Source organism: Dromiciops gliroides, chromosome 4, assembly GCF_019393635.1.
Source record: "Dromiciops gliroides isolate mDroGli1 chromosome 4, mDroGli1.pri, whole genome shotgun sequence".
NCBI classification, from domain to species: domain Eukaryota; kingdom Metazoa; phylum Chordata; class Mammalia; order Microbiotheria; family Microbiotheriidae; genus Dromiciops; species Dromiciops gliroides.
Window position 1 is genome coordinate 164,566,552 of NC_057864.1, and position 27,990 is coordinate 164,594,541.

A 27,990-nucleotide genomic window follows, 5' to 3' on the forward strand; every position below is an offset into this window, starting at 1 on the left:
TTGTTATCGTTACTGTGTGGAGTGTTTTCTTGGCTCCACTCCACTCTGTATCAGATCTTTCCAGGCTTCTTTGTACCTCACATACATTTCTTACTGCACAGTAATAGGCCATTATATTAATTTACAACAGTCTGTTTAGCCATTTGCCAATTAATGGGCATCTACTTTGTTTCCAATTCTTAGCTATCACAAAAAAGTTGCTGCTATAAATATTCTGGAACTATATAGAGTTTTTCTTACTGATGTGGGTATGTACGAGCAACTTAATCTCACAAACATTTACTAATCACCTTCTATGTCCAAGCCACAGTACTCAACAATGAGTTGACAAAGGGGCCTCAATCTTTTGCCCAGGGTCACACAGCTAGTAAGTGTTAAGTGTCTGAGACCAGATTTGAACTCAGGTCCTCCTGACTCCAGGGCCAGTGCTCTATCCACTGAGCCATCCAGCTGCCCTCCTCAATCTTAATTATATAACAAAATACTGCTGCCTCCTACCTACCTCCATATACGGAGAACAGGCATCATAACTGGGTATTCCATGATGACTCTCCTTTGCAAAAGTTCAGACTACTTATCCAAGTTGCCTTTCCTATTTATAAGGATGCCATGGGGGAGACTTCCTTTTTTGGGGGGGACAGAAAAAGGGAAAAGGTCTTTTAGCTATTTTGGTTACAATTTGTAACCAATGTAGATAACTCCCTCATGTTTCTCTTGAATCAAGGTAACCTGTAGACGTTGTCTCAAGTTCATATTTTGGTTTGAGTGATTTTCATTTGTCTTGCCCTCTGCTCTTGTTAATTAACCTTGATTATAGCATCAGAGCCCATTGCAGTTTCTTAAGCCAAGGGGAAAAGTGTTACCCTCAAGGAAAACTGCATCTGTTACAGACAAACACCAACATACCCAACTGGTAGAATGTTAGGCTTAATAAGGTCTTTTTAGTCTGGTTGTCTAAACAATCAAGGATACCTTAAGGATCACAGGAATGGTAATGGATTCACTTAGGATTCTATTAGAGTCTGTAGATCCTTATTAGTCAAATGATTCTTTGTAGAAGTAAAACTTCTTGCACAAGGGTGCAGCAATCCTGTTCCAGGTGTGTCCAATTTATTGGGGAAAATTCCTTTTACCTGAAATATCATGAGACACATTTCATCTAGGATCTAGTTGGGACTCACTGGTTTTGGGGAGGGAGTCATAAGGCAAAGCAGAAAAGGTAAGCTGGCTCTCTTCAAATCAATGTCAAATCTCAGAATGACTTCTAAGAACTTAAGAGACCTATCAGGATTGTCCCCAGTTAGTAAACACTGCCTTCAAGTTTTATGATTTAACAGATTGAAGACTGAAAATGAAATGTAAAACTTGTGTAGAGAGGAGACTTCTGGAGGAATTAGGGGCCTGGAGCAAACACCTCTGTGAAGTCTCAAGCTGAGGAACAAACTTTCATGGACGCTAATACCCTATCTTGGTTTGTTATTTTTGCTCAGAGGTTTCATGTCTCTAAACCGAAAATTAGGAAAATGTAAGTCTTCATTAAAGAGTTCCAAACATGTAGGATGATTTTGGTATGCACTGTAATTAGTCAGCAAACTTTGAAAAGAATAATAGCAAGCATTTACATATCCCTTAAAGGCTTGCAAAGAGCTCTACATAAGTTACCTCACTAGATTCCCACAAGCCTGTGAGGTAGGTGCTATCATCTCCAAATGAGAATAATTGACTTGCCCTGGGTTACTCTGGTAGTGTGCCTGAAGTAGAAACTGAACTTGGATCTTTCTAACTTTAAGTCCAGTGCTTTATCCACCATGTCACACACCTGCCTATGAGTTTCAAATAAAACATTTTCTAAGGAGGTCAGCTTCACTTCATTTTGAGAACCTATGGTACAAAGGCTAATCCATAACTGGAGAGAAACTTTGTTAAGACCTCTTCCACACACCACCCCCACTCTTGTCCCACATTCTACACCACTAAGGACCTCATGTCCCCAGCTCAATTAATGATAATCCTAGATTTGGAGGAGAAAAGGATGCACAGAAGAGAAGCTTCAGGTTAAAAGATCTGGGAACCTACACAAAATTTAGTGAAGAATATCAACTTTTTTTTTTTTTTGGTGAGGCAATTGGGGTTAATAAGTATCAAGTGCATGAGGCCACATTTCAACTCAGGTCCTTCTGACTCCAGGACCAGTGCTCTATCCACTGAACCATCCAGTTGCCTCCATAATTTTTTTTTGGGGGGGTGAGGCAATTGGGGTTGACTTGCCCAGGGTCACACAGCTAGTAAGTGTCAAGTGTTTGAGGCTGAATTTGAACTCAGGTCCTCCTGAATCCAGGGCCAGTGCTATATCCACTGTGCCACCTAGCTGCCCCTCCCATAACTTAATTTTGATGAAGTGAAAAACAAATTGAGTTGACATCTTTTCTTGCTTTAGGTTCTCAGTGACAAAGACAAAGTGAGTTTAGAAAAACTGCATCATAGGTCTGGAGGCTCCATTAACAGGAAAGTGCAATTTGTTCCTTCTTTTTCAAAGGAACCTTTGAGTCTCCTGTCTTGTGATCTTCATATTTCTATAGCAGAATCACTGAGCAGCAAATCACCTGAAGCTGCTTCTGTATAATTAGAACTGACCTTTAAAAGAACAACCCAACCTACCTGTTCCTTCCCTGCTAATAGACCTGTGAGTCAGATTCATACAAAGCCAGGGGTCAAACTGAAGTCTCATCCATTCATCTGGGAAGCTCTATGTAACTGATCACTAGTTGTACAGCATCTACTACCATCTTTAAAGCCCCTCCCTTGTTTTCTGGTAAAACTCCAGGTCAGAGAGGAACCAAGGTCAAAGCTCTTGAAAAACAAGTGTTCACTGTGACTTCTATGACACTGTCAGTTTCCCTTCAGGGTACCCTCTTGCCTGCAAACAGAAATGGGGAGGCAGGGATGAGATACACAGTCATATAAGAGAAGAAAGGAAATACAGAAACTACATGTCATCTACTTTTTTTTTTTTTTAGTGAGGCAATTGGGGTTAAGTGACTTGCCCAGGGTCACACAGCTAGTACGTGTTAAGTGTCTGAGGCCGGATTTGAACTCAGGTACTCCTGACTCCAGGGCCGGTGCTCTATCCACTGATGTCATCTACTATTAAAGCCAAGAAAGCCCAACTCTGCAAAATCTGAAGCTATTTTGCATTGGATAACTAAAATGTGTTTCTGATATGTTTATTCAATGTATTCAACCGAAGGGAACTTGAACGTGTGCTTTTTCCACTTTCCCATCCTCAATTCAAGGGTGAGTATGTAAATATATACTTCATCTCCCCACCCCCCGGCTTTTGGGAAGCAATTTAGGGTTAAGTGACTTGCTCAGGGTCACAAAGCTAGTGTATGAGGCTGGCTTTCAAATTTGGGTCCTCCTGACTCCAGAGCCAGTGCTCTGTACACCGTGCCAGCTAGCTGCCCCTTGCCATCTTATGATGCTACCATGTATCTTCAACCCAATAGTCATCGTTATTGTATTACAGTGAAACATTTGTTGTTCTAGGGAAGTGAGGTGGCTCAGTGAATAGAGCATTGGGCCTGGAAGTCAGGAAGACCTAATTTCAAACCTGGCCTAAGACACTAGGTGTGTGACGTTAGGCAAGTCACTGAATCTCTGCTTCAGTTTTCCCAACTGAAAAACTGTTATTATTCAACAGCACCTACCTCGAAAGGTGGTTGTGAGGATCAAATGAGATGATACTTGTAAAACACTTAGCAAAGTATCTGGCAAATAGTAGGTCCTATATAAATGCTTATTCCCTTCCTTTCCTTTCCTTCTGTTCCCCAAACAGCAGTCTTTACCTTCTGCTCTCAAATCAAAGACAATTTGAAAGTTGAAGTAATTATGATGTGAACAGTAGAAAGAGACAGGCACTAGACCCATAGGAAACTGCCAGATGAAGGAACAACCTTGGAATCCTGTAGCCTTTAGAGAATTGACTAGGAAACTGAGAAGTGAGTCGGCCAAGGTCACACTTCTTGTATGTGTCAGAGGCAGGACTTGAACCCTGGCCAACTTTCTATTCACCATGCCAATGAACTTCTAAGGTTCACTGAGACCAAAAGAAATGAGTCAGATCACTCTCTATTATGCCATTACACTATACTGCCTCTGAATAATAATTAAAAATAAAAGTTCCCCCTCCCCCACAGACGATCATAACTAAGTTAGAAACAGATACTATGAATGCAGGAACACTCTATTTATTAGGTCAATAATTCATTTTTAGCAATACAATTACAGAGTATCACAATGCTGGTTACAAACATACTCAATATGGTTTGATGGTTACAAATAATGTTGGGCACTACAAGTCTGTGCGAAGTATGATACGAAAGGTTATTCTTGACACAACAAAGAATTGTCTTCAAAAATCTAGTAATGACCTAGGTATGTCTATATAAATTACTGTGGCACTATTAGTGGGGATTCTCATAGAAGGTATTTTTAGTAAGTTGCTTTTAATAGTCAAGCAACAACTTTTATTTTTTTTTTAAAAGAATCCCATTAAATTAAAATCCCCTGTAGCAATAAAGTATAAAAATAGTACTGAACCTGGTAATATTTAATAAATGTAGCATTCATCCACACCATAAGAGTAGAACTAAACTGTAAAGTTTTAGTTACCATGGCAACATAGCTTCCCATAAGAGGAATGTACATAAATGAAAAATGTTACACAAATGGTACCTGCAACAGTTATTTAGTGATCCAACACTTAACTTGTGCACCACAAACCAAGTTTTCTAGATATCTATATATATAGTATATATATATATATATATATATTTTTTTTTTCATCTTAAAATTTACCTTTGAAAAAAATGTGCACTTCAACAAACTCACTAAGGCCACTCATGCTAGAGATACCTAAGATTGCAATTAAAGTACAGTTTTGTTAAGAACAAAATCCTAAAGCACACTCCTTCAAAATCACCAACAGGGAAAAACTGTTTTCACTGCCTAAAACTTTCCTGAGATTTGGGGATAAAAGCAGAGCTAGTGCTCCTCTTCAATGTGGTGATTAATTTAGATTTCAGGGTTTTTCCAAACTTTTTTTTCTTGGCAAGAACTGAGATTCTCCAAAGCCAAAAAAGTTTAAATGTGTGTTCATTTCTGTGACAAGAAAATAAAACCCCCAAAGATTTACAATTAAACATTTTTCTGGTAAAAAGTTTTGCCATGAATAAGTAGTTCATAGGCAGCACAGGCAACAAAATATAGGAATTTATAACCAAGGAGCAGCTCATATATTTTGCTACTCACTGAATCCTTTTCAAATCAAGTTTGTGCCAGCAGCTTGGATCATGTCTTAGGCCTGTTTTTTCTGCCCAATACTTTGCCAGCACATGGAATAACAGGAAGTAGAATATGCATTGTCTGGTACTATAGAAGCAGCACAATTCAGCATTTGGGGGAATCGTTTTTAGGACATCGTAAGCAATGACCCACCTTTCCTAGCAAGTTAGGCCCAACACAAACTTTGTAAATTCCCCCCCCCCACAAATAAAAACCCACCTTGTGTGCAATAAGTTTAAACAGGTATCTAGATAATAAACAGTAGTGAGTGTCCTTCTACAAAGCAGCGGCAGAGATTTGTTGGTAATAGGTGGTAAAAATGCTCTAAGCAGAGCCAGCTTGGGGGAACCGTAAAAGCCTACAGTCTGAGAAAACATATGTGAACCCCTAATCTTAATGCAGGGCTGTATGGGGTGGGCTAGTGTTAAATGAGTGCTCATCAACACACTCAACTTTAGCAGCGCTAAACCTTAGGTGGATGATTGGGAAGGAGGAGTAAAATTAGGGAAAGGTAAGAACCAGGTCCACTCACTCATGAACAGGAACTTCCTCCAAACCCTAAAGCTTTTGAACACAACATACCAATAGAGAATTCACAAAAGTGAAATGTTTTCCAAGCACTGAGTAAGAATAACAGACAGTTTTATTCATTTCATTGAGGCTTTCACTCTTTAAATTATGGTTACATTCATCTCTTTCAATCATAACAATGCTCCTCTATTGAAGGAGAAACCTTACACTTACCAGGGAATTGTTCCTCATGAACACCAGAAATTACTAAAATAAACTGACAAGTCTTTCTTTCTTTTCACTTTTTCTCTTCCTCTGAAAATGGTAAAGTTTGCATTAAATCATGAAGATAAATGAGTTCATGTAAATCTACATTAAAGTGATGTTAAGGGCTCAGTTTTATATCCCTTGAGGACAAAGGCAACCCCCCCCCCGCCCCTGGGCAAAATACTGACATTGTTCTGAATGGAAGTGGCACGTAGGTGGTACCACCTGAAATGTCACTCTCTGAATGAAGACTTTGGATAGGTCAGTGTTTTATCACAGAAGTAAGTTAAATTCAAGAACTGACAATGAATTTTGGGTAAAATTGCCTTTTGCATGATTAAATTCTTAGAGTGTGTGTGTGTGTCTGTAATGCTTCCTCTAACTATCTCTCCCCCACTCCACCAAAAAAATTTTTTTTGGTTAATTTAAAAACTTCATATTGAAGCATGAGAAAAACAATTTACACTAGTCATTCCTATGTTGCAAATACAACAAATGACTCTTTACAGACCAAAACAAGTGTTAAGTCTATCCTGTAAATTATCTTTGGGGGAATTTAAATAACGACTATCATTCATTAGGATAGAACTGAACAGCTTGAACAGATTACAGCCCGTGGGCACACAGATTATTACTATTATTAGGTTTTATAAAAAGCTGGCTTTGGACATCAGATTGCATGACTAGAACCAGTTCCACAATGTTTTGCTGATATGCCAATGCAATCAATCTATAATTTTAAAAAATTAAGACTCCTTGCAATTAGTAAAACCAAATTTCTATATTAAGTACTATCATTCTTTTTTAGGAATCTTTCCTGCATTCCTCTTCCCTGCCCCCAGCAAAACTAATATACTGCAAAATAGTAACTTAAAACAAAACTTTGCTGAGTAATTTAAAGTGTCTGAAATCATTGATTTTTTTTTTTTTTTTGCACTCAACTTGGGAGATCCTTAAGTAGATTTCCATCCCACCCCTAATGCTAAAACAAAAACACAATCACTCATACAAGCATCACTCCAAGCTTTAGCTTGGAGTAAACAGCCAAATCATGAAAACCCCTGAAAATAGGGGGGAAAACCCAGACCCTTAAATATAGAAGCACAATTTGTGCCACTATAATAAGAATTGAGGTAATAGCAAAAGACCTTTTTGTTTCTAAAATGCTACATGACAGAAACATTCTTAAATTTTTATTTACCTCAATATTAAGTAACCTGACTGGTTTAATTTTTAAAAAATCATCTTAAAACCCAACAAAAATTAAGACAAGCTAGTGAAATAGGCATATAGTGTTAGGGGAGCTTTATAATTGAATGATGCTTTTCTAGCAAAAATGGTTCTGGTTGTATGATTATTCACTACAGAAATGAAGTATCACTAAAAGACCTATTGTGCTTTTGAAGTATTCCTTACTCTATTCCTCCCTCTCCTCGATGACCACTTCTATAAAATATACAGTAATATGAAGTCCCCATACACAGAACTCGGTTTTTCCACAAAATTATGTGCCAGTATACATGTTACTGACTCAATTCATGGTAAGCTTATTTAAAGTGAGTAGTAGGGGAGAGGGTGGCTGCAGTAGATATTTAAGCATTTCTAGAGTTGCTTATGGCATCCACATTTGTGTACCTTTACTAAAGACATGCCACTGCCAACTTCATTCCTAAGTATTTAAAAAAACATGAATATAATTTTTGCATATCATTGATCATCTTACATCTAAATGAAATCACTCTACTTGGAAAGTGTATAAGCAGGGGCAAAAATATTAAAGCCACTGGTCCAAATAACCTCAGGCTATAAGGAGACTGGTCCTCTTTAGATCCTCCTGGTCCTGTCATGAAATACTACTAGAGTTTCTTGCCTTTGCTGTACCAAAAACAAAAAAACAAAAAACAAAAAACAAAAACACAAAAAAACAAAAACCCCAAGCCCCAAAAAACAAAACAAATCTAAGATTGCTGGTCTACCAGATCTTCTATTACTTACAGATCAACACTGGTCCAGTTCAGATGATTTAACAGTCCTTCCCTTGCAACATAGTGTGGTTCACAACACGTTTCTGGAATGGTTCTTCTCTACTTCCCTTGGTAAGGCAGCCAAACCTAATTCAGGACATCCCTCTTTCATTAGTACTTGTGATTAACTTGTCTATATTGCATATAAAGACTGTTTTCCATAAAATCTTTTTACAATACAGTATTGAATACCTCCACATGGAAGAATTATTTGTTAAAAACAGTTGTTAAAATCATCCTTTCATAATAAGAATGCAACTCTTTTAAACTCTTAAATAGTTTTATTTAGGGTTTTTCTTTGCAGGCTCTCTGCAAAATGACTTCCTTTGAAAAAGAAAAAAATAGGATCTTCTGGTGTTTGTTCTACTAGGTTGAAAATGTGAGCCAGACTACTACACATGCTGCACATGCTGATAAGAAATTGAATACGCGCTTATTCCTACGGGCACTCTGTGAGACAGGGGTTACCCAAACAGGGTCTTCAATGGACTGGACCAGTGTTTCAACGCAAATTCCAGCCCCAGAAAACTACATGGTTTTGATTTCACAGTATGAATTCCCCTGGAATCTGGGAAAAGGTAAATTGGTTAATTGAGGTTCACCCTCAGCAGCTCTGTCCTTCAATATTCTGAGACATCAGGAAAGATTGAACCACTTCTTCAGTGGACTGCGGGCTGGTGTTTACATCTTCCAGAGCATCTGTCACTGAAAACTGACGATCCCGCAAGCGGTTCCAATTGGCAAGAATATTGTGGTATTCAAATACTTTCTCATAATTGCCAATTGAATTATAAAGTTTAATGAGACCTCGATAATCATACTCTAGTCCACTGTAGCCTTCACCAAAAAGTTTCTTCCCTAAAAAAGAAAAAAAGGGGAAAAAAGAGAGACTTTGGCAAAACTATAATGATTTATTTAATAAGAAGAGATAAGTTTTTAATATTAAGTGTCTTCATTGTATTCTTTTGAAAGGTGTTCAAACATCTACACTAATATCTATGCTTTAATTTCCACTGCTTTAAGTGGTTAGTTAGTGAGAGCCGTTTAACGGTAATAAAGAACTTGTAGTCCATAATATGGCTTTGGCCCTGGACTTCGTTTCATGCAGTCCTTAGAGCAAACAACAAGATGGCATAATCCTATTGATACCTATAATCACAAAAATGCAAGCAAACTTTTTATCCTTAAGAAAGTCATCTTGAAAGAATACAGAATGGATCCTCCATGAAGTTTGAAAGCACATATATGTGTACATATACACACATAGATAACAAAATCACATCACAGAAATCATGTTTGTTGCATATAAGAAATAGTGTTGTTGTCTACCAATTTAAAAAGTAGATGAATAGAATTTCCTATATTTTTCTTTTCTAAAATGAAAACCCAACTAAATGTTTTTTTTTTTCCTAAGTGTCAGGAAGTATTCCTAACAAAAGCATCAATGGGTAAAAGGCTAAATTAGTTACTTATGCTGCCATTGTTAGAAAAAAGGTTGTCCAATTTAGATTTCCTGGTTCTGAAGGATATTATCAAACTACCATATCACCATAACTCCAATATTATTTATTCCACATAACTAACATACCAATAGTGTCAGATTTTTAAGTGATAATCAGAAAAAGACAACTTCATAGAAGAGCAAATGAAAAGGAGTCAACTACCTCACATTTCTAAGTTTATATAAACTTTATATAAACTTTATATAAAGTTTGATACTGGCAGTGGACAACAAGAAAATAGTGACATATTAAATGTAAACTATCCAATTTCATAAAACACTACTGAATGTGCAAAGATTTTAAAGCAATAAGTTACTTTTTTCATTTAAGTATTATCTAAAAATGTAGTCATATGATTGTTTTAAGCTAGTCAATTACCACATCTGATGATCTAGACCATTCTAAAGTAAAAAGAAACAGTCCAAAAGTGAAGCAAAGGAGTCCTATTTATGCAAACTGTCTGACTCTTGTATACTTCTGTGATGGTTTCTATCCATAGCAGTTTTAAGATGATCACAACTTTTGTAATGTAATTCTTCTTATCAAAAATATCATATACTATGTTGTTCAATTTCATCAGTGAAATGGAAAGAAGTCAGAACAACGTACCAATTGCTATTGATCTCAAGTAAAGTTTCTCTGCATTTTCATATTGATTCATGTCATAGTTATACAAAGAAGCCAGATGTCCCACTGAAAGGGCTACTTCATAATCTTCTTGACCAAGAAGTTGTTCTTTAATCTGAATTGCTTTGATGTGCATTTCTTCTGCTTCCTAAGAGATAATTAAGCCAAGATACATCAAAATACAGAAGCACACAGAAAGGGCCTCAGAGACCTAATCCAACTCATACCTGAAGCAAGCACTGCCTCTATAAAATCTCTGGCAAAATGCCATCCAGTTTTTAAATGAAAATTTCAAGGCATAAGGAACTAAGTTATACTTGTTCTCAAGTTCAGCAGTTTGTACCTACCTAATAAAGAAGCTTTCCCCCACGGAGAACCATTAATTTCATGAAACACACTCATTGTGAACCTGGTAGGCTACCATAATACATGATGATTATTTCAAATGCATTTCTGTGGAATGGTCTAATAGTTCCAGGGTAACACAATGTATTATACACTTATACAAAAATCATTGTTCTAGGTACAAAAGGGGAGATAAATTCTTAGCCAAAGACACCTCTACCTTAAATTTTCTCATAGACTGATAAAGTCTTCCAAGGTTGCCATAGTGTTTTGCAGTCTGAACATTAAACTCTCCAAAAGCTTTTTTAGCCAGTTGGAGTGAAGACAGATGCAAATCATGAGCTTCTTGAAGCAGCCTCTGCTCAGTTTCCTTATTATGACAGTCAATTGCGATCTCCTCCAAAATAAGTGCTGAAAAAAAATTATTGTATTTCATGGCTAGAAATCATAATCACAGCATTGCATTCAGAAATCCATACCATCTATGAAAATCTCACACACATGCACATACGCGTGCGTGTGTGCGCACACACACACCCACCCCACTTTTGGACCAAAATGATTTAGAGTTTTCCAACAGTAAAAATATTTTGAAAGGTTTGCCTAGTATATGTCAACATTTAATCTCTATTTCACATATGGCAATTTAAGACAATGACAAATTTGTACTTTATACAGTATTGTATTGGGTTCTTAATTTTTCATACGTCAAACTTAAGGCAGCTACTTGTAGTTAGTTCACACCATTTTGGTGAATTTTGCTTGAGTGTACATTTATCAATGAGATTATTTTAAGAAAAGACAAAAATGAAAAGACAAAATGAAAATTTTAAATGTATATTAAAGAAATGACTGCCAAAGCACTAGTAAAACATGTGAAATCATATGTTGTGACATCTAACCTTTAACCACACATCAATGAAATGAACTCAACTCCCAAACATACATACTATATGCCTGTAACTAAAGAAGTCAACTCCCTAGAGCTATAATAAAAGTTCAAAAACTGAGGTACAAAGACAAATTTAACTACATGTTTTACAAGGAGGTTGGGATGACCCAACATTAAGATTAATGTAGGGTATTTCTCCACAGTGCCCGGCACTTAAGAAATCCTGATGAGAAAATAAAATAATCACATATCTATCACCTGATACAATTAATACAAATGACTTCCCCAACGAAATTTAAATTTAGGGGGCAGTTAGGTGGCACAGTGGATAAAACACCAGTCCTGGGTTCAGGAGGACCTGAGTTCAAATCGGACCTCAGACACAGGACACTTACTAGGTGTGTGACTCAGGGCAGGTCACTTAATCCTCATTACCCCCCCACCACCATTGTATGTGTGTCTGTGTGTGCATATATATATATATATATATATATATATATATATATATATATATATATAAAATCTTTAATGCTCCTCAGCAACTTTAATATTAACCACTAGAAGTCCTTTATTAGACTTCTAATCAATCATTTAAAATTAAATACTTTATACTGCCTAGCATATAACAAACAAAAAGTAGATATATAGCAGCCTGTCTAAGCCAGACCAAAAGAAACAAACCTTTATCCCAATCTTTTTTGTTTGTTAAATGCCACAAATCCTTTAGTTTAAACTTATTAACAAATCAAATTAGAAAAGGTACCTTTCACTCTCTTTGAGGAAGCCAACAGAAGGTGGTCTTCTGGAAGGATATGATTAATGATTCCAATGGCTCTTTCTGCATGGAATCTGTAACAAAATTAAATCTTATACTTTAAGTTCAATTACTTTGTAGCTTTAAAACAAAATCCTCAATCTGTCATACCATGATGGCTGAGAAATCTATTGGCCATTTAAAAGGAGAACAAAGGACCTCAATTTGTTGAATTTTATTTATATTATTTAGCAACAAATTCATAACACTGTCCTTGGGACCTTCATGAGAAAACTAATCTCATTAACAGAAGAAATAACTTTATTAATGGGTTCTTTTATCACTGTAAAAATTAAGCTTTTTGGACAGGACCCAAGAGAGATATAACTCATACCATCTGTTACAGCAAACCTCTGTATTATTTCCATAGTATTCCACTGTATTCCCAATGTCCTTTTAAAAAATGTGTATATGAATATCTCATTAGTATTAAAATGCAAAATCTAAAAGAAGAACTTGCTCTATGATCCTATGAAAATTACAGCCTTTCTGGGCTTGTTTCTTATATGTAAAAAGAAGAGGCTGACCAAGATAGCTTCTAAAATTCCTTTCAGCTGGGGCAGCTAGGTGGCACAGTGGATAAAGCACTGGCCTTGGATTCAGGAGGACCTGAGTTCAAATCCAGCCTCAGACACTTGACACTTACTAGCTGTGTGACCCTGGGCAAGTCACTTAACTCTCATTGCCCTACTAAAACAAAAAATTCCTAGGGGCAGCTAGGTGGTGCAGTGGATAGAGCACCAGCCCTGGAGTCTGCAGTACCTGAGTTCAAATCCGGCCTCAGAAACTTAACACTTACTAGCTGTGTGACTCTGGGCAAGTCACTTAACCCCAACTGCCTCACTATAAAAAAAAAAAAAAAAAATTTCCTTTCAGCTCTAAATCTATAATCCTACGAACTAAACTATGGTGATGTTAAAGGATGAGAAATATATTCTAAGCATTCTCATAACTTTGTAAAGCAATCAAATTCAAGTATTAGAGAATTTGACTTTCTTAGTAGTGACCATTACAATATAATGTCTAGTTCAGGGGTTGTTAATCTGAGAAGGAAGGTGTCTACCTTTTGTTTTGAAAATATTTCTATAACTATTTCAACATGATAATGATTGGTTTCTTTTGTAATTATTATTTATTTTATGTATTTAAAAACATTATTCTAAGAAGCTTAGCTTCACTAAGACTTCCAAAAGCCTCCAAGATACAAAAAAAATCTTCAGAACCTCAGTCCTAGAGACATTAGGATAATAGCTTTCAAGGCTGAAAAGATCAACAGCAGAATTAGAATGTGAAACCAGGTTCTTTTCACTTCAAATCCTGAGTCCACTCAACTACTCTATGCAGTGTCTCTTCTTTCAACTTGGGGAAAGGAGAAGTGCTTTATCTCATAAAGCACATTTCTTCCAACAGCACTAGATGAAACTACTCCTGAGTGGGCATCCAGGATTTTTTCCTCTGCTAGAGAGGAATTTAAGTACTTACAGTGCATTGTCAAATTTTCCAGAACTATACTGGTGAACATAAGAAGAATAAGCCAAGTCTTCATGCGCTGTGGCCACATGGATATTTTTTCCTCCAAATACTGACTGTCGAATATCAAGGGCTGTCTGAAATATTTGTTAAGAAAAATTCTACTTAATTAAGAATACTTACAAATCAGTATCCAATTTAACTGATCATAATGGTTATGTATATATGATTATAGGAAACAACATATTACTATTTATGTTTTATGAGTTATACAGTATATACACTACAGCTCCTTACATTTTAAAACTAAACATGATGTACTAGTTTTAAAAATACAATTGAAGGCACATATGCATATGCTTGATTTTTCAAAACATTCTGACTTAAATGGTAAGGAATCAGCTTACAAAAAGTTCATGTAGGAACTTCTTCACGAGGTTGACTTTGTTCTGCTTCTTAGGGAGGGCAAATCATATACTCTGACCACTTAATAATAGCTTTGTTTTCCTTGAAGCAATTAGGGTAACCATAATCTTTTTAATTCAACAACTCTAAAGTAAGATTTTAATAGGTAATAATATCATCAAAGCAAATTAAAGGAAGATACTTCTACCTATTCATATCAAGAGCTTAATTAGAATATCAGCTTTCATCTAACAAAAATTATTCTAATGAAATAAGCTGTTCAACCTTAAGAGAATTATTCTAGGGAAGTGAAACAGTTACTTGTAAAAAAGTGGTTACACTTACCAGTTAGACCAGGGCCATTATTTGCAACCTACATGGTGTTATTAGGAAAAAAAGGGTCTGCAAATAGATTATACTTGAGGAATCCAAGGACCATAAAAAAGATGAATTTTTAACATACCTGATAAATTGCAACAGACTGGCAGATATTATCTACATTGAGTAAGTAAAATCCATAATCTAGCAGCGTATCTGAATATTTTGGGTGTTTGGCTCCAAAATGTTCCCTGTAAAATTATGCAAAATTAGAATCTAGAGGCTTATGGGATATATTTTTTAAAAATATACTATTTCCCCTCTTAATATGGAAATGTACTTTTAATAATGGTTACTTACCGTGCTAAATACACTGCATGTTTTATCAACTGTTCTGCCTTCTTAAATTCACGTTTTACTACACAAGCCTAAAGATTGAGGGAGAAAAACCATTAAATATTTTCAACACAAGTGGCTAAACTGATTATTAAAAACAAAATCTTCAAAAACAAAACTTTTTTGGTAAAATATAAACTATATTTATACACTTCTACTGTTTATAAAATCAAACTATCCCTAAGAACACAGATTATAGAATAAGTCCAGGAAGACAAGCTAGTCCCACTTAAGCACCAATAAAAAGCTATTCTACATAATGTTCATAATGCAGTTTTTGGTTTCATTCTGTAAGGATATTTTTAAAGTCCAATGTACCAGGTATCATATAGACTTTTACAATCACAAGTCAACTTTAGAATAGTTCATATTCCTCTCTTCCCCCTCCATTTAAGTCTAAATTCCATTACCTATTTTGGTGTTGTACTAATGTTCATTTCACATTCTTTTCATCTTGATATAAGATTTGCTGTATTAACCTTTGGCCAGCTCCTAAAGTTTTTCCTATTTAATCATTTGTGTACAGTGAAGTAGCTTTTCATGAATCAATTCCTAGTGATTATCTTTTTTTTTTCATCCATTAATATATTATACCATTTATTTGTGGATTAAATGTATGTTTACATTTTATAACATTAGCATTTATGTGAATCAAGAAGTAATTAGGTTTTATAATGGGATTTTTTAAAAAAATCCTTTTTAGGTTTGAAGAAATTACAAAAACAGACATCACTCATATTCCAAAATCTAACTGCTTGAATACATCGTATTTCTGAAGGAATCTTGTCTTTGAAAAAATAAAAAAGCATGTATTTTATTTTTTCCAATTACATGTAAAAATAATTTTTAACATTTGTTTTTTTTAGAGATTTAGGTTCCAAACCCTCTCTCTCCCCTTTTGTCTCCCCCACCCCCTGAGAAGGTAAGAAATTTGAAATAGGATATACGTGTATAGTTACACAAAATATATTTCCATATTAGTCATATTGTGAAAGAAAACATAGACCTCCCTTGCCCCCTGCTAAAAACAAAAACAAACAAAAAAACCCCAAACCACCACCATGGAAAATAAAGTTAAAAAAAAAAAAAGTATTCTTCAATCTGCACTCAGAATCATCAGTTCTTTCCTGTGAGATGGATACCATTTTTCATCCTAAGTCCTTTGGAATTGTCTTGCTGATAAAATCTAAGTAATTCCTGGTTGATTATTGTAAAGTTCTGCTATTATTATGTACAATTTTCTCCTAGTTCTCTTCAATTCACTTTGCATCAGCTCATCTAAGTCTTTCCAGGCCTTTCTGAAATCATCCTGCTCATCATTTCTTATAAGCACAATAGTATTCCATTATAACCATATGCCTCAACTAGTTCAGCCATTCCTGAATTGACAGGTATCAATTCAATTTCTGATTCTTTGCCACCACAAAAAAAAATCGGTACATAAAAATTTTGGTACATATAGGTATGGACATAGTTCAAAATTGCTCCCCAGAACGGCTGTATCAGTGCACAACTCCACCAAAAGAGTATTAGTGTCCCACTTTTCCACGTGCCCTCCAATATTTTTAATTTCCCTTTTCTGGCTTATTAGCCAATGTGATAGGTATGAAATGGTACCTCAGAGTTGTTTTAATTTGCATTTCTCTAACCAACAGTGATTTAGAGCATTTTTTCATATGACTATAGATAATTTTAATATCATCTTCTGAAAATTGCTTGTTCATATTCTCTGACCATTAATCAGTTGGGGAATGACTTGTATTCTTATAAATTTGACTTAGTTCTCTGTTTGAGAAATGAGATCTTTATTAGAGAAACTTGCTATGCAAATTTTCCCTAGTCTGCTTTCCTTCTAATCCAGGACACATTGGTATTATCTGTACAAACCCTTCTTAATTTAATGTAATTTGGATGCTTACACCATTTGATGCATATATGTTTAGTGTTCATATTACTCTATTGTCTATGGTACCTTTGCGTTGAGCACAATGTAACTTCCCTACTTAATGCTTTTAATAAGATCTATTTTTACTTTTGTTTTTTCTAACATCATGCTGCCTAACCGCAGCCTTCTTTACTTCAGATGAAGCAAAATATATTCTACTACAGCCCCTATCACCTTTATTGTATGTGTGCATATCTCTTTGGTTCAAGTGTGTTTGTTATAAACAAAATTTTACAAAATTCTGGTTTTGAATCCCCTATCCTCCTATCCACTTTAGTTTTATTTATGGATGAGTTTATCACATTCACAGTTATAATTACTGTGTACTTCCCTCCATACTATTTTACCGCCGTTCTCTCTCCCCCCCCCCTTTCTCGTCACCCTGTTCCTCCTCAAAAGTATTTTATTTTTGACCACCACCTCCCCCAATCTGGCCAACCTTCTATCACCTACACCCCCCTCTTATTCCCTTACCCTCCTATTTCCCTGTAGGGTAAGTGCCTCTTTTACATGAGATAATTTAGGGGCAGCTAGGTGGCACAGTGGATAAATCACCAGCCCTGGATTCAGGAGGACCTGAGTTCAAATCCAGCTTCAGAGACTTGACAGTAGCTGTGTGACCTTGGGCAAGTCACTTAACCCCCATTGCTCTGCCCCCCGCAAGAGATAATTTAGCCCATTCTACCACTCTCTTCTTCTTTTCCCCAGGGTATCCTTCTTTCTCACCCCCTAATTTTATTATTATTTTTTTAGATATCATCATATCATAGTCAACTCACATCTGTCTACGTATGTATACTCCTTCTAATTGTGCTAATAATGATCAAGTCCTTAAAAGCTGCAAGTATCATTTTCCCATGTAGGAATGTACACAGTTTAACTTTATTGAATCTCATGATTTCCCTTTCTTGTTTAATTTTTTTATGGTTAAGTCATGTATTTGAAAGTCAAATTTTCTACTCAGATCTGGCATTTTCATCAGGAACACTTAAAATCCCTCTATTTCATGAAATATTAATTCCCCCACCCCACCCCTACTCCCAAAGGACTGTACTTAGTTTTGCTGGGTAGGTCATCTTGATTATAATCCTAGCTCCTTTGTTCTCTAGAATCTAATATTTCAAAGCCTTGGATCCTTTAATATAGAAGCTACTAAATCTTGTATTATCCTGATGGAGGTTTCAAGATATTTGAATTATTTCTTTCCGGCTGCTTGCTCCTTGACCTCGGAGCTCTGGAATTTGGTATTAATATTCCTGGGAGTTTTCATTTTGGGATCTCTTTCAGGAGGTGATTTGGTAGATTTCTGTTTTATCTTCTGGTTCTAGAATTTCAAGGCAGTTTTCCTTGACAATTTCTAGAATGATGTCTAGGCTCTTTTTTTGATCAGGGCTTTCTGTTTTCTGGGTCAGTTTTTTCCAATGAGATATTCCGCTTTTTTTTTTCATTCTTTTGCTTTGTTGTATTGTTTCTTGATGTCTCAAGGAGTCATTAGCTTCCATTTGCCCAATTCTAATTTTTAAGGAATTATTTTCTTCAGAGAGTTTTTTAAATTTCCTTTTTCATTTCACCAATTTTACTTTTTTTTTCTTCCCCGCAAGTGTGACCAGACTCCGTGTTCTTGCTATTTTTCTTCCTCTCCCTGGGACTACAACTCAGAACCAAGAATGGGCAATGCAACTGAATCATACTCCTAGTACCAGCAAAGGATCCCACGTGATTAACCTTCTGAGCAGTTGTCTGACCCTGCCCCCTCACTGTCTGCAGGCTGAGAGCTCTGGAAGCTGCCATATCTGATTTAGTCTCCCGCAAGACCTGCTGCTGGTTTGCAGAAGCACAACTTGAGCTGGACTGTGCTCCACTCTCACCCCAGTGAGACAGACCTTACTGCCAACCTTCTAAGTTGTCTTGAGCTGAAAAAATATTTCACCTCATCCTTTTGCTGATTAAGCGCTTCAGAATTTGTTTTGAAGTTATTTTAACATTGTTTGGAGAGGAATTTGGGAGAGCTCAGGCAAGTACTTGGCTTTACTCTATCTTGACACCGCAACCCCCGCCATCTTGTTTTCTAAGCAAACATTTAGTGATTTTTCTGTCTTTTGATTCTACTCAAAATCCCTAAGATTAAAATTCAGAGGCTACCAAGGCAGAATCTATCTTCCTTGTGTACATGTAGCCATGTTAGTTTCATTTCTTCAATGTTCCTATCTCATTCTCTTCATTTCCATTGTGCCTTCTAAAATCCTATTTTAGAGGTATGAAAATGTCCTTCTACTTCCTTGCCAATTACTCAAGCCCCTCCAATTATATATAAAATAGACCCTCTCTCTCTTTAGCCTAGATCACCCTTTCTCTCTAGCACTTCTACTCACACTCTGGGCATTTTAGGAATAAACATACTTCCAGATTCTCTCACTGTCACTTAACAACCTTTCCTCCTTTGAGATTCATTTCATTTAGATATATTGCCCTATTTGAGCCTATATAATCCCTACATCTCCCTACCACCTAGTGGCTATTATCTCTCAACCACCAGGTCATTCTCCCTCCTTTCTCAAGGAGTTCAATACTAAGCTCTATTTCCCAAACCTCTTACTTAGGGTTTGCAATTTACATTTTGATACTCAGTTTGTTCATCTCTAATTCCTATAGCCCACACCTTTCAAAGCAAAAGACAAAAAGGGAAAATGTTAATTGTTGGAGGAAAATAAGCACATTAATATACTGTTGGAAGAGGTATGAATTAGTCTGATTATTATGGAAAATAATTTGGAGCTATGCCAAAAAATTTTAGTAAACCAGGCATATCTTTTGACCCAATGATAGTACTACTAGGCCCAAACCCCAAAGAGATCAAAGCAAGAAGAAAAGTAACCCTAACATTTGTCATGAAAAAGAATTGGAAACTAAGGGGTGGACCACCAATTGGATAAATGAAAGTAACAGAATAATATTGTGCCATAAGAAATGATAGAAAGATTTGTATGAACTAATAAAGCAGAGAGAAAGGAGTAAAATCAGGAGATTTTAAATTTAATTTAAAGACATACAAATTTGAAAGACTTAAGAACTCTGCAATGCAACAACTAACCACCATTCCAAAAGACCCATGATGAAAGGCATTTAAGGTGTAGAATGAAACATATCATTTTGGACATGGCCAAAGAACAAATTTATTTTGCTCAACTATGTATATTCTTTTTTTAAGGATTTTTTTCTTGCTTGCTTGCTTTTTTCCAATGGGGAGATAGAGGTAAAATTAAAAAATAATAAAAATCTGAAATTTTTCTTTCCCGGCTCATGTTATTTCCCTCCAATATGAGGTAGGTTCCTGGAGGATAGTCATGGTATTCCTTTTGTCTTTATATTCCAAGTTATGAAACACACCGCCTGGCATATAGTAGGCACTTAATAAAGACTTATTGAGTAAGTGAAAGTATTGCTCTTGATTCGATGGGGTGCATTTACTTCTAAAGCCATAGTCCACCAAAACATTCTTATCCTTAAATGATCACTGGATTTCTCTGCTAATTGGCAAAATCTAACTGAATAAGATGGCACAAGAGTAGAGACAAAGGTTATTGGTCAAGTACACAAAAATAGTCAGAACAATTCCATCCATATCAAAAATAGAACAATGATGTTCCTTCAAAATGAAAGAAGATCCATATATGAACCAATTACAGAAGAAGCAACCAACTACAATATGACTTAAGAACCACTTGAAATCTCTCAAGGTAGAAAAACATTTTCTGCTTCTCATTCCATGATGTAACAGTACTTTCAGGGTGAATTATTTTGTATTTTGTGCATAAACTGTGGTAAAAATTAGTGAAATTCTATACTTGAAGATTTCAAGTAGCCAAGTATCATGGTTTGCTAGAAGATACCATGTTACAAAACCAAATATATATTATGAAATTAAAAGTCAGTAGTATTTTTTTAAGTATGAAAATATTTTTTACATGACCTAACAAATTTTAAATTCACCTTTGAAGCTTGTCGTAAAACATCCACCACTACTTTGACTGGCAATCCAACTGTGATTTCCTTCATAGCTTCTATGCACCATTTGTAAGCCTACATGAGACAAATAGTTACACAAGCAGCATAAACTCAACGAAAATGTTACTATTTAGGAGAATGAGACATACAATACAAAGAAGCAGAGACAAGAGGAGAATAATGAACAACTCAGAAATACATCTAGGATAAAAACAATTGCTCAAAGTAATACTTAATTTACTCAGCTTTGAACAATTTGTACTCTTAAATTGAAAGAATTTGTCTTGTTCAAAAGTAAAAATGTTGGATGGAAAATGATTGAATGAAGGGATATAAATAGGATTATTCCGAATAGTAAGGAGAACAGAAATAAGGTAGTAACTGGCATTAATATATGACAATACTAACAAAAACAAGACTTCCTTATGAGCATTTTATTATCCTGATTATAGCTTTCCTTCCAAGATTCTGTATTTGTATTTAATATATTAAATATATATTAATATTTAATTCCCAGAATTAAATAAACATGCAGAAATTTGAAAACTACATGAAAACTTTTTGTTGGCTTATGACTAGTGATACCAAGCGATACTTCCAGAATCCTCCCAGAAACATTAGCAATGGCTTAAAATTTGTAAAAATGTACTTAAAGGGGCAGCTAAGTGGCACAGTGGATAGAGCACTGGCCCTGGATTCAGGAGGACCTGAGTTCAAATCTGGCCTCAGACACTTAACAATTACTAGCTGTGTGACCCCAGGCAAGTCACTTAACCCCAACTGCCTCATCAAAAACAAAAACAAAAAATGTATTTAAAATTTTAAATGAAAATCATTATCAATAAAATGAATATCAAAAATATCAAAATCAATAAAATCCATCCTTCTCCCATCCCCAGAGTACGAAAAAAAACCAAAACCTTTTAAGAACAGGTAAAGTTAAGCAAAATAAATTCCCCTAGAGATAGTTTTATGTCTTTATACTTTAACTAGTACTATTAGCAATAAGAGCAGAAAAATATAATTGCTTTTCTCACAAGACAGGAAGGAGAAAAACCATGTGACCCTGATTTTAATTCAGTTTTTTCATTAAAAGTTATAATAAAAGTCCAACCAAATTGGCATCCATAATAAATACAAGTTTATTATAAAGGCAAAATCTTCAAAAAATATAGGCTGCTGAAAAATGGCAGTTAGCTAGGAATTTATCACATTGAAATGTTAGTTATCACCACAACTTTACTTGTGAAAAAACTGGGGCTTGAGAGAGACATTAACCTATTTTATTATATTAAAACTATTATGGCTAGGTGGTACAGTGGATAAAGCACTGGCCCTGGATTCAGGAGGACCTGAGTTCAAATCTACACCTCAGACACTTGACACTTACTAGCTGTGTGACCCTGGGCAAGTCACTTAACCCTCATTGCCCCACCAAAACGAAATTAAAAAAAAAAAATCCCACAAAAAAACCCAATGATTAAGTCATGTCTATGGTCAGTGTCTGTCATTAAGTCTAAGAGCTATGATTTGAATCCACATCTCAAGACTCCGAATTCAATGCTGTTTCCAATATATCATAATCTTTCTTAGTATGTATACATGTATAAATGGCAAAAAATAGTAGATTTAACTGATTTTCAATATGTCAGCATTCTTAGGCAAACCTAATGTGAAAAATTTGGATTTTTAAGACGAATAAGAAAAGGGATAATTATTTGCTTTATTTATAAGATTTTTAAAATAAGTTCTTATGAATTCAAAGTACGGGTTTTATTCATAAAATGTTTACTTGGACTAAATTTTCAGGAACACATCTATTATGCATAGCTGTTAAAAAAGACTAAAATTGTATTTTCTTTAATAAAAAGATGAATCGTTTTGTTTATTACACAACAAGTTAGGGCATGTACATCTAAACCTCACCCACCACTACCCCAAGAATACTCACCTCATCATAATGACTTTTTGCAAAGAGTAAAGCACATAATTCTCCATAAAGAGCAGCTTTGTTTGCTTGCTGGCCATGTTTTGCAAGCTTGTCCATGTAAGACTGAGCTAACTTGAATGTTTCTTCACCCAAATGATATTTACAGTTTCCATTTCGGACATGTAGCAACCTATTTGGAAACAAATAGTTTCAATGTTTTTTAGAAAATGATTTGTACTCAGTCATATTTTGTTTTTAAAAATCACTATGTTTAGGGGCAGCTAGGTGGCGAAGTGGATAGAGCACCGGCCCTGGATTCAGGAGTACCTGAGTTCAAATCCGGCCTCAGACACTTTACACTTACTAGCTGTGTGACCCGGGCAAGTCACTTAACCCCAATTGCCTCACAAAAAAAAAAAAATCACTATGTTTACACAAATGTAGACAAGAAGTCTGTTGTCTGATTTATTGACAGACAAGTCAGTGCTAAAGACAATAAATAAAACTTGAGGACAATAGGTTTCATTAGGCTATTCTTTTTTTACAATAATAGCAATTGCAGCAGTTAACCAAGAAAAACACAATTGTTTTTCTCAAAAAACAGGAGGGAGAAAAGGCCTTAAACAAGTCATGTAAGCCTGGTCATAATTCAGTTTTCTCATTAAAAGTTATAATAAAAACCCACCCAAATTGCATATATGATAAACACAAGATTATTATAAAGGCAAAATCTAAAGCCTGCCCCAAATAACATTTAGCTAGGAACCTATCATGTTGAAATCTTAATTTGAAAATACAGCAATAAATCATATATAAGGAAAGTGATTTTTTAAATTTTACTAGTAAAGATGATAGATTGGAAAATCAAATAATTGTGTAATGGCAATGATAATGTCACAGGATCAATTCTGGATAATATCTTTAATTTTATAAATAAACATTTGGAATGGTACTAGTTTTCATTTGAAACATCTGGGCTAATTACACCCACGTTTGAATACCACCCCCAATAACTTTGTATCTGAGAGAATTATTCTGTCTGGATCTCATTTTCAATATTTAAAATTTATACCCGTGTAAATGTTGCTTTAGAATACTGTTAACTGTTTTCATCTTCTTGTTTATTTCTAGTGATGTTCAATGAAGTCTTCCATTTCTTTTACTTCTATCTGTGCTGCGTAGTGTCATGATCCCAGTAGAGAATGACTGGGAGCTCAAATAATGTTGACTGAATGACCAAACTGCACAAACCATATTAGATGTTTCATGATGATATTTTAAATAGTCAGTAATGTATTGTGACACTGGTAGAGATCCATGTACCTATTTTAATGCAGCATAGAACATAATGTCCATAATTTTGAAGACAGTGCCTCCTTATGTAAGATGTTCAGAGTAGCTAAAGGGAGCAGGCTACTTTAAAGCACACCATCATTTAAAGGTACCCTCTGGCTTCAAATGGCAATGCATGGATGGGCTGGTAATTCTGCATTAAATGCAAATGTAGCTTTTTTTTTTTTCAGCTTCTAAATTTACAAGATGACCAAGAAAAGGAGGAACAATGGGCGCAACAAGAAGGGCCACAGCCACGTGCAGCCCATCCACTGCACCAACTGCGCCCGCTGCGTGCCCAAGGACAAGACCATCAAGAAATTCGTCATCTGTAACATTGTGGAAGCCACAGCTGACAGGGACATCTCGAGGCCAGTGTTTTCGATTCTTATGTGCTCCCCAAACGATATGTGAAACTGCATTACTGTGTGAGCTGCGTGATCCACAGCAAGGTAGTGAGGAATCGGTCTCATGAGGCATGAAAGGATCGGACACCCCCACCCCGCTTCAGACCTGCTGGTGCTGCCCCCAGATCCCCTCCAAAGCCAATGTAAAGAGCTATCTGCCTATCAAAATTCCTGAACTAATCAGAGGGAAAAAAAAAAAAGCCAAGGCAAAGGCAAAAGAGCAGGTTATAATTCAATTTAAAAAAATACCACCATGGGCCACTAGGTGGTGCAGTGGATAGAGCACCAGCCCTGGATTCAGGAGGACCTGAGTTCAAATTTGACCTCAGACATTTGACACTAGCTGTGTGACCCTGGGCAAGTCACTTAACCTCAACTGCCTCACCCCCCCAAAAAAAATACCACCACAAAAATGATCTTTAAGATCAAAACCCTACGGAAAAAAAATACATAAAACTAAGCCATATAGGGGCAACTAAGTGGTGCAGTGGATAAAGAACCAGCCCTGGATTCAGGAGGACCTGAGTTCAAATCCAACCTCAGACACTTGATAATTACAAGCTGTGTGACCCTGGTCAAGTCACTTAACCCTCATTGCCCCGTAAAAATAATTAAATTTAATTTTTTTTAAAAAGACTCCCAGAAGAAATAGTTTTCAAACAAATAAACAAAAACTAAGCCATATGTTAGCATCAGAGATTGTTCTAGAGCAAGTTGTAATCCAGAAGCCTGCCCAAATGCCTCCATTTGGCATTAGTTAATAAACTATAGTTAAAAGAGGCTTAGCCATATAAACTTTTCTAGGGAATAATAAATAATAGCAGCTACCACACAGACATATCAAATCAGAGGGATCACATTCATATCAAAACAGAGGGATCCTCAGCAACACACTGACTTTAGAAAACCACAAATATTTTCTATGGTGTATTTAATTCTAATTTTCTTCATTAAACATTTCCCAATTATACTTTAATTTGGTGTCACTTGGGACTCAGAAATTTTGTGAACCACAAGTCTAACACCTATCATTTAGACATTGTATGGCACTGCATTTTTCATCCATGATCTCATCTGATAGTCTTTAAGGTCCCTTCCAGATCTATAAATTATATGAACCTCATAACAACACAGTAAATTGGATAGTCTAAGCATTACTTTCCTTAATACACATGAAGAAATTAAGGTTTAATATAGTTAAGCTATTTGCCAGGACTCAAACCAAGTTCTTCTTACTCCTACTACAATACTGTAATGATTTATCCTTCTGGACATCTGACCACAGCATATATGAAGCATTTAGATACAACAAATGAACAGAAAACAAGCCACGAAAAATAAACAATTATTAACACTCAAGTTTTTTATAGATGACAAATATATAATAGTATACAGCTAACTATATTCAGCTGAGGTTCTAAAAATTTCTCTCCGTACTTTGTATTAGTCAGGGACAACAATATTATTCCAGCTAAATTTAGTGTGCCTTCTTACAATAATCATCAGCAATAGGATTCACATTTAGGAAATATCTAGGCAAATATACTAGAAAATAATTATAATAAACACTAAAATATAACATTTACATATATAAGATAACAATATAAAATAAATATAATACTTAATACTAATCAATCTTCTGTTAGCAAACAGGAGTGAGAAAATTCTTATTTCCAAAGATGGCATTTCAAATGGTACTCATATTAAAAAAGCTCACATTATGAGATAAAATACATAAAAATGCTAACTATATACCATAACATGAAGACAGGGAACTGCTTGAAACATTTAGAACACTTAAGAGAACATAGGTAACAACCTAGTTATTAGTTATATTGAGAAATGCAGAAAAAGACCCGAGAACTTATCAATGAGTCACTACAAAAAGTACATCAGATATGACCCAGTCAGTACAAAGGTGGTTTCAAAGAAAATGTTTAAAAAGGTAATATTAAGAGAATCCTACCCTAAATTTCCCTCAAATGAAGGAATATCTTAAAAAAAGAAAGAAAGAAAGGACTATGTGGCTCAGTAAAACAAACACATGAAAGCATCTGACATCATTTGCATGTTCCACACCCAAGACCCCATCTCTGCAAAGAAACAGGAGGGGATACCTTCTCACATCTCCCCCTTGGAGCCATACTTGAACATTATAATTGTGCAACATTCAGTTTTGGTGTTGGTTCCCCCACACCCCCTGCTTTCTATTTACAACATCATTGAAGTCATCGTGTCTATTTCTCTTGTCTACTTACTTTATTTTGAGTTAGTACAGCTAAGTCTCTCCATGTTCCTCTGTACATCATATATATTGTGTTATATGGCACAGTAAGATTCTATTACATTCATGTGCCATGGTATGGTAAGCTATTAACTTTTTTTTCCCCTCAGTAACTTACTACCAAAATAAGTATGGAGCAACTAAGTGGTGAGCACTTTGCTTGGCCTGTAGTCGGGAAGCCCTGCATTGAAATCCAGCCTCAAATATTAATTAGTTATGTGATCTTGAGCAAGTCACTTAAATTCTGTGTGCCTCAGTGTCCTTCTCTGAAACATGGGGGTAATAATAGCATCTATCCGCATCCCTGCTGCTTTGAGCATCAAAAAGTTTCTGGGGGCAGCTAGATGGCGCAGTGGATAGAGCACCGGCCCTGGATTCAGGAGTACCTGAGTTCAAATCCGGTCTTAGACACTTAACACTTACTAGCTGTGTGACCCTGGGCAAGTCACTTAACCCCAATTGCCCCTCAAAAAAAAAACAAACAAAAAACAAAAACAAAACCAAAATAAATAAATAAATAAAAAGTTTCTGATACAAATCACGGGATAGGTGAAGGGGAAAGGATAAACTCAGGGAAAAATGTTTTGACAAAAATCATTAATTAAAAAAGGAAAAAAGGAGGATTCAATTACTTTACTTTAGGAGAATTCTCATAACCTCAATACTACAAGGGGGGGGTTATCTTTTTCATTTTTATTTAATGCTTATGATCCAGTTTATAAACCTGTATCCGAGTTTGGCTGTGGTTTTTAAAAAAACCAAACTATACTATCCAGTCCACCTGAAACATAAATAATATTGATAAAATGATGTAAGATACTAAAAAAATGAGTCCAGGGGAATCTCAACCCTTAAGTCAAAATAACTTCTATAAGGCGATACACTGAAGATTTTAAATTAGTAAATATCTGCCTGTTTTTAGTAGTTTTTTTTTTTTCATTTTGAAGTACTGTCTCTATTACATCCTGGCTGTGCAATCCAATCTTGGGCAATTCTCAGTGCCTCCAGCAACCTCCATGCTTTATACACTGAAGAGAAGGTACTGATTTATATTGGTAGAGAAAAATTCCTGACCAGAAGGCTCTGTACACTGACAAAATCATAGGTTCAGTTTTTTAAGTGTAGTGTTCCCCATCCATAATACCCCTCCTCTGCAGAGAAGAAAGGGGACCAC

The 27,990-nt window shown here is 35.6% G+C and overlaps 1 protein-coding gene and 1 pseudogene across 2 annotated transcripts in view; one reads left to right on the top strand and one right to left on the bottom strand.

Annotated features, from left to right (window-relative positions):
- Positions 1-4,231: 4,231 nt before the first annotated feature.
- Positions 4,232-27,990, bottom strand: part of APPBP2 (amyloid beta precursor protein binding protein 2) — a 57,659-nt gene continuing 33,900 nt past the window's right edge. Inside the window, exons 5-14 of one of the 2 annotated variants that reach the window (XR_006356199.1) lie at positions 22,815-22,983; positions 20,849-20,938; positions 14,878-14,945; positions 14,663-14,768; positions 13,807-13,931; positions 12,274-12,359; positions 10,839-11,029; positions 10,256-10,421; positions 8,116-9,002; positions 4,232-6,168 (exon numbers count right to left, since the gene is read on the bottom strand). Coding sequence is in view for 1 of the 2 variants with exons in the window: in XM_043999555.1 (XP_043855490.1) it covers positions 8,749-9,002; positions 10,256-10,421; positions 10,839-11,029; positions 12,274-12,359; positions 13,807-13,931; positions 14,663-14,768; positions 14,878-14,945; positions 20,849-20,938; positions 22,815-22,983 (1,255 nt within the window). In the remaining variant the exon portion in view is untranslated. Of the gene's footprint in view, positions 9,003-10,255; positions 10,422-10,838; positions 11,030-12,273; positions 12,360-13,806; positions 13,932-14,662; positions 14,769-14,877; positions 14,946-20,848; positions 20,939-22,814; positions 22,984-27,990 lie in introns of both variants that reach the window. The other variant, XM_043999555.1, reaches the window with a different exon arrangement.
- On the top strand, positions 24,333-24,679 carry LOC122752683 (annotated as a pseudogene).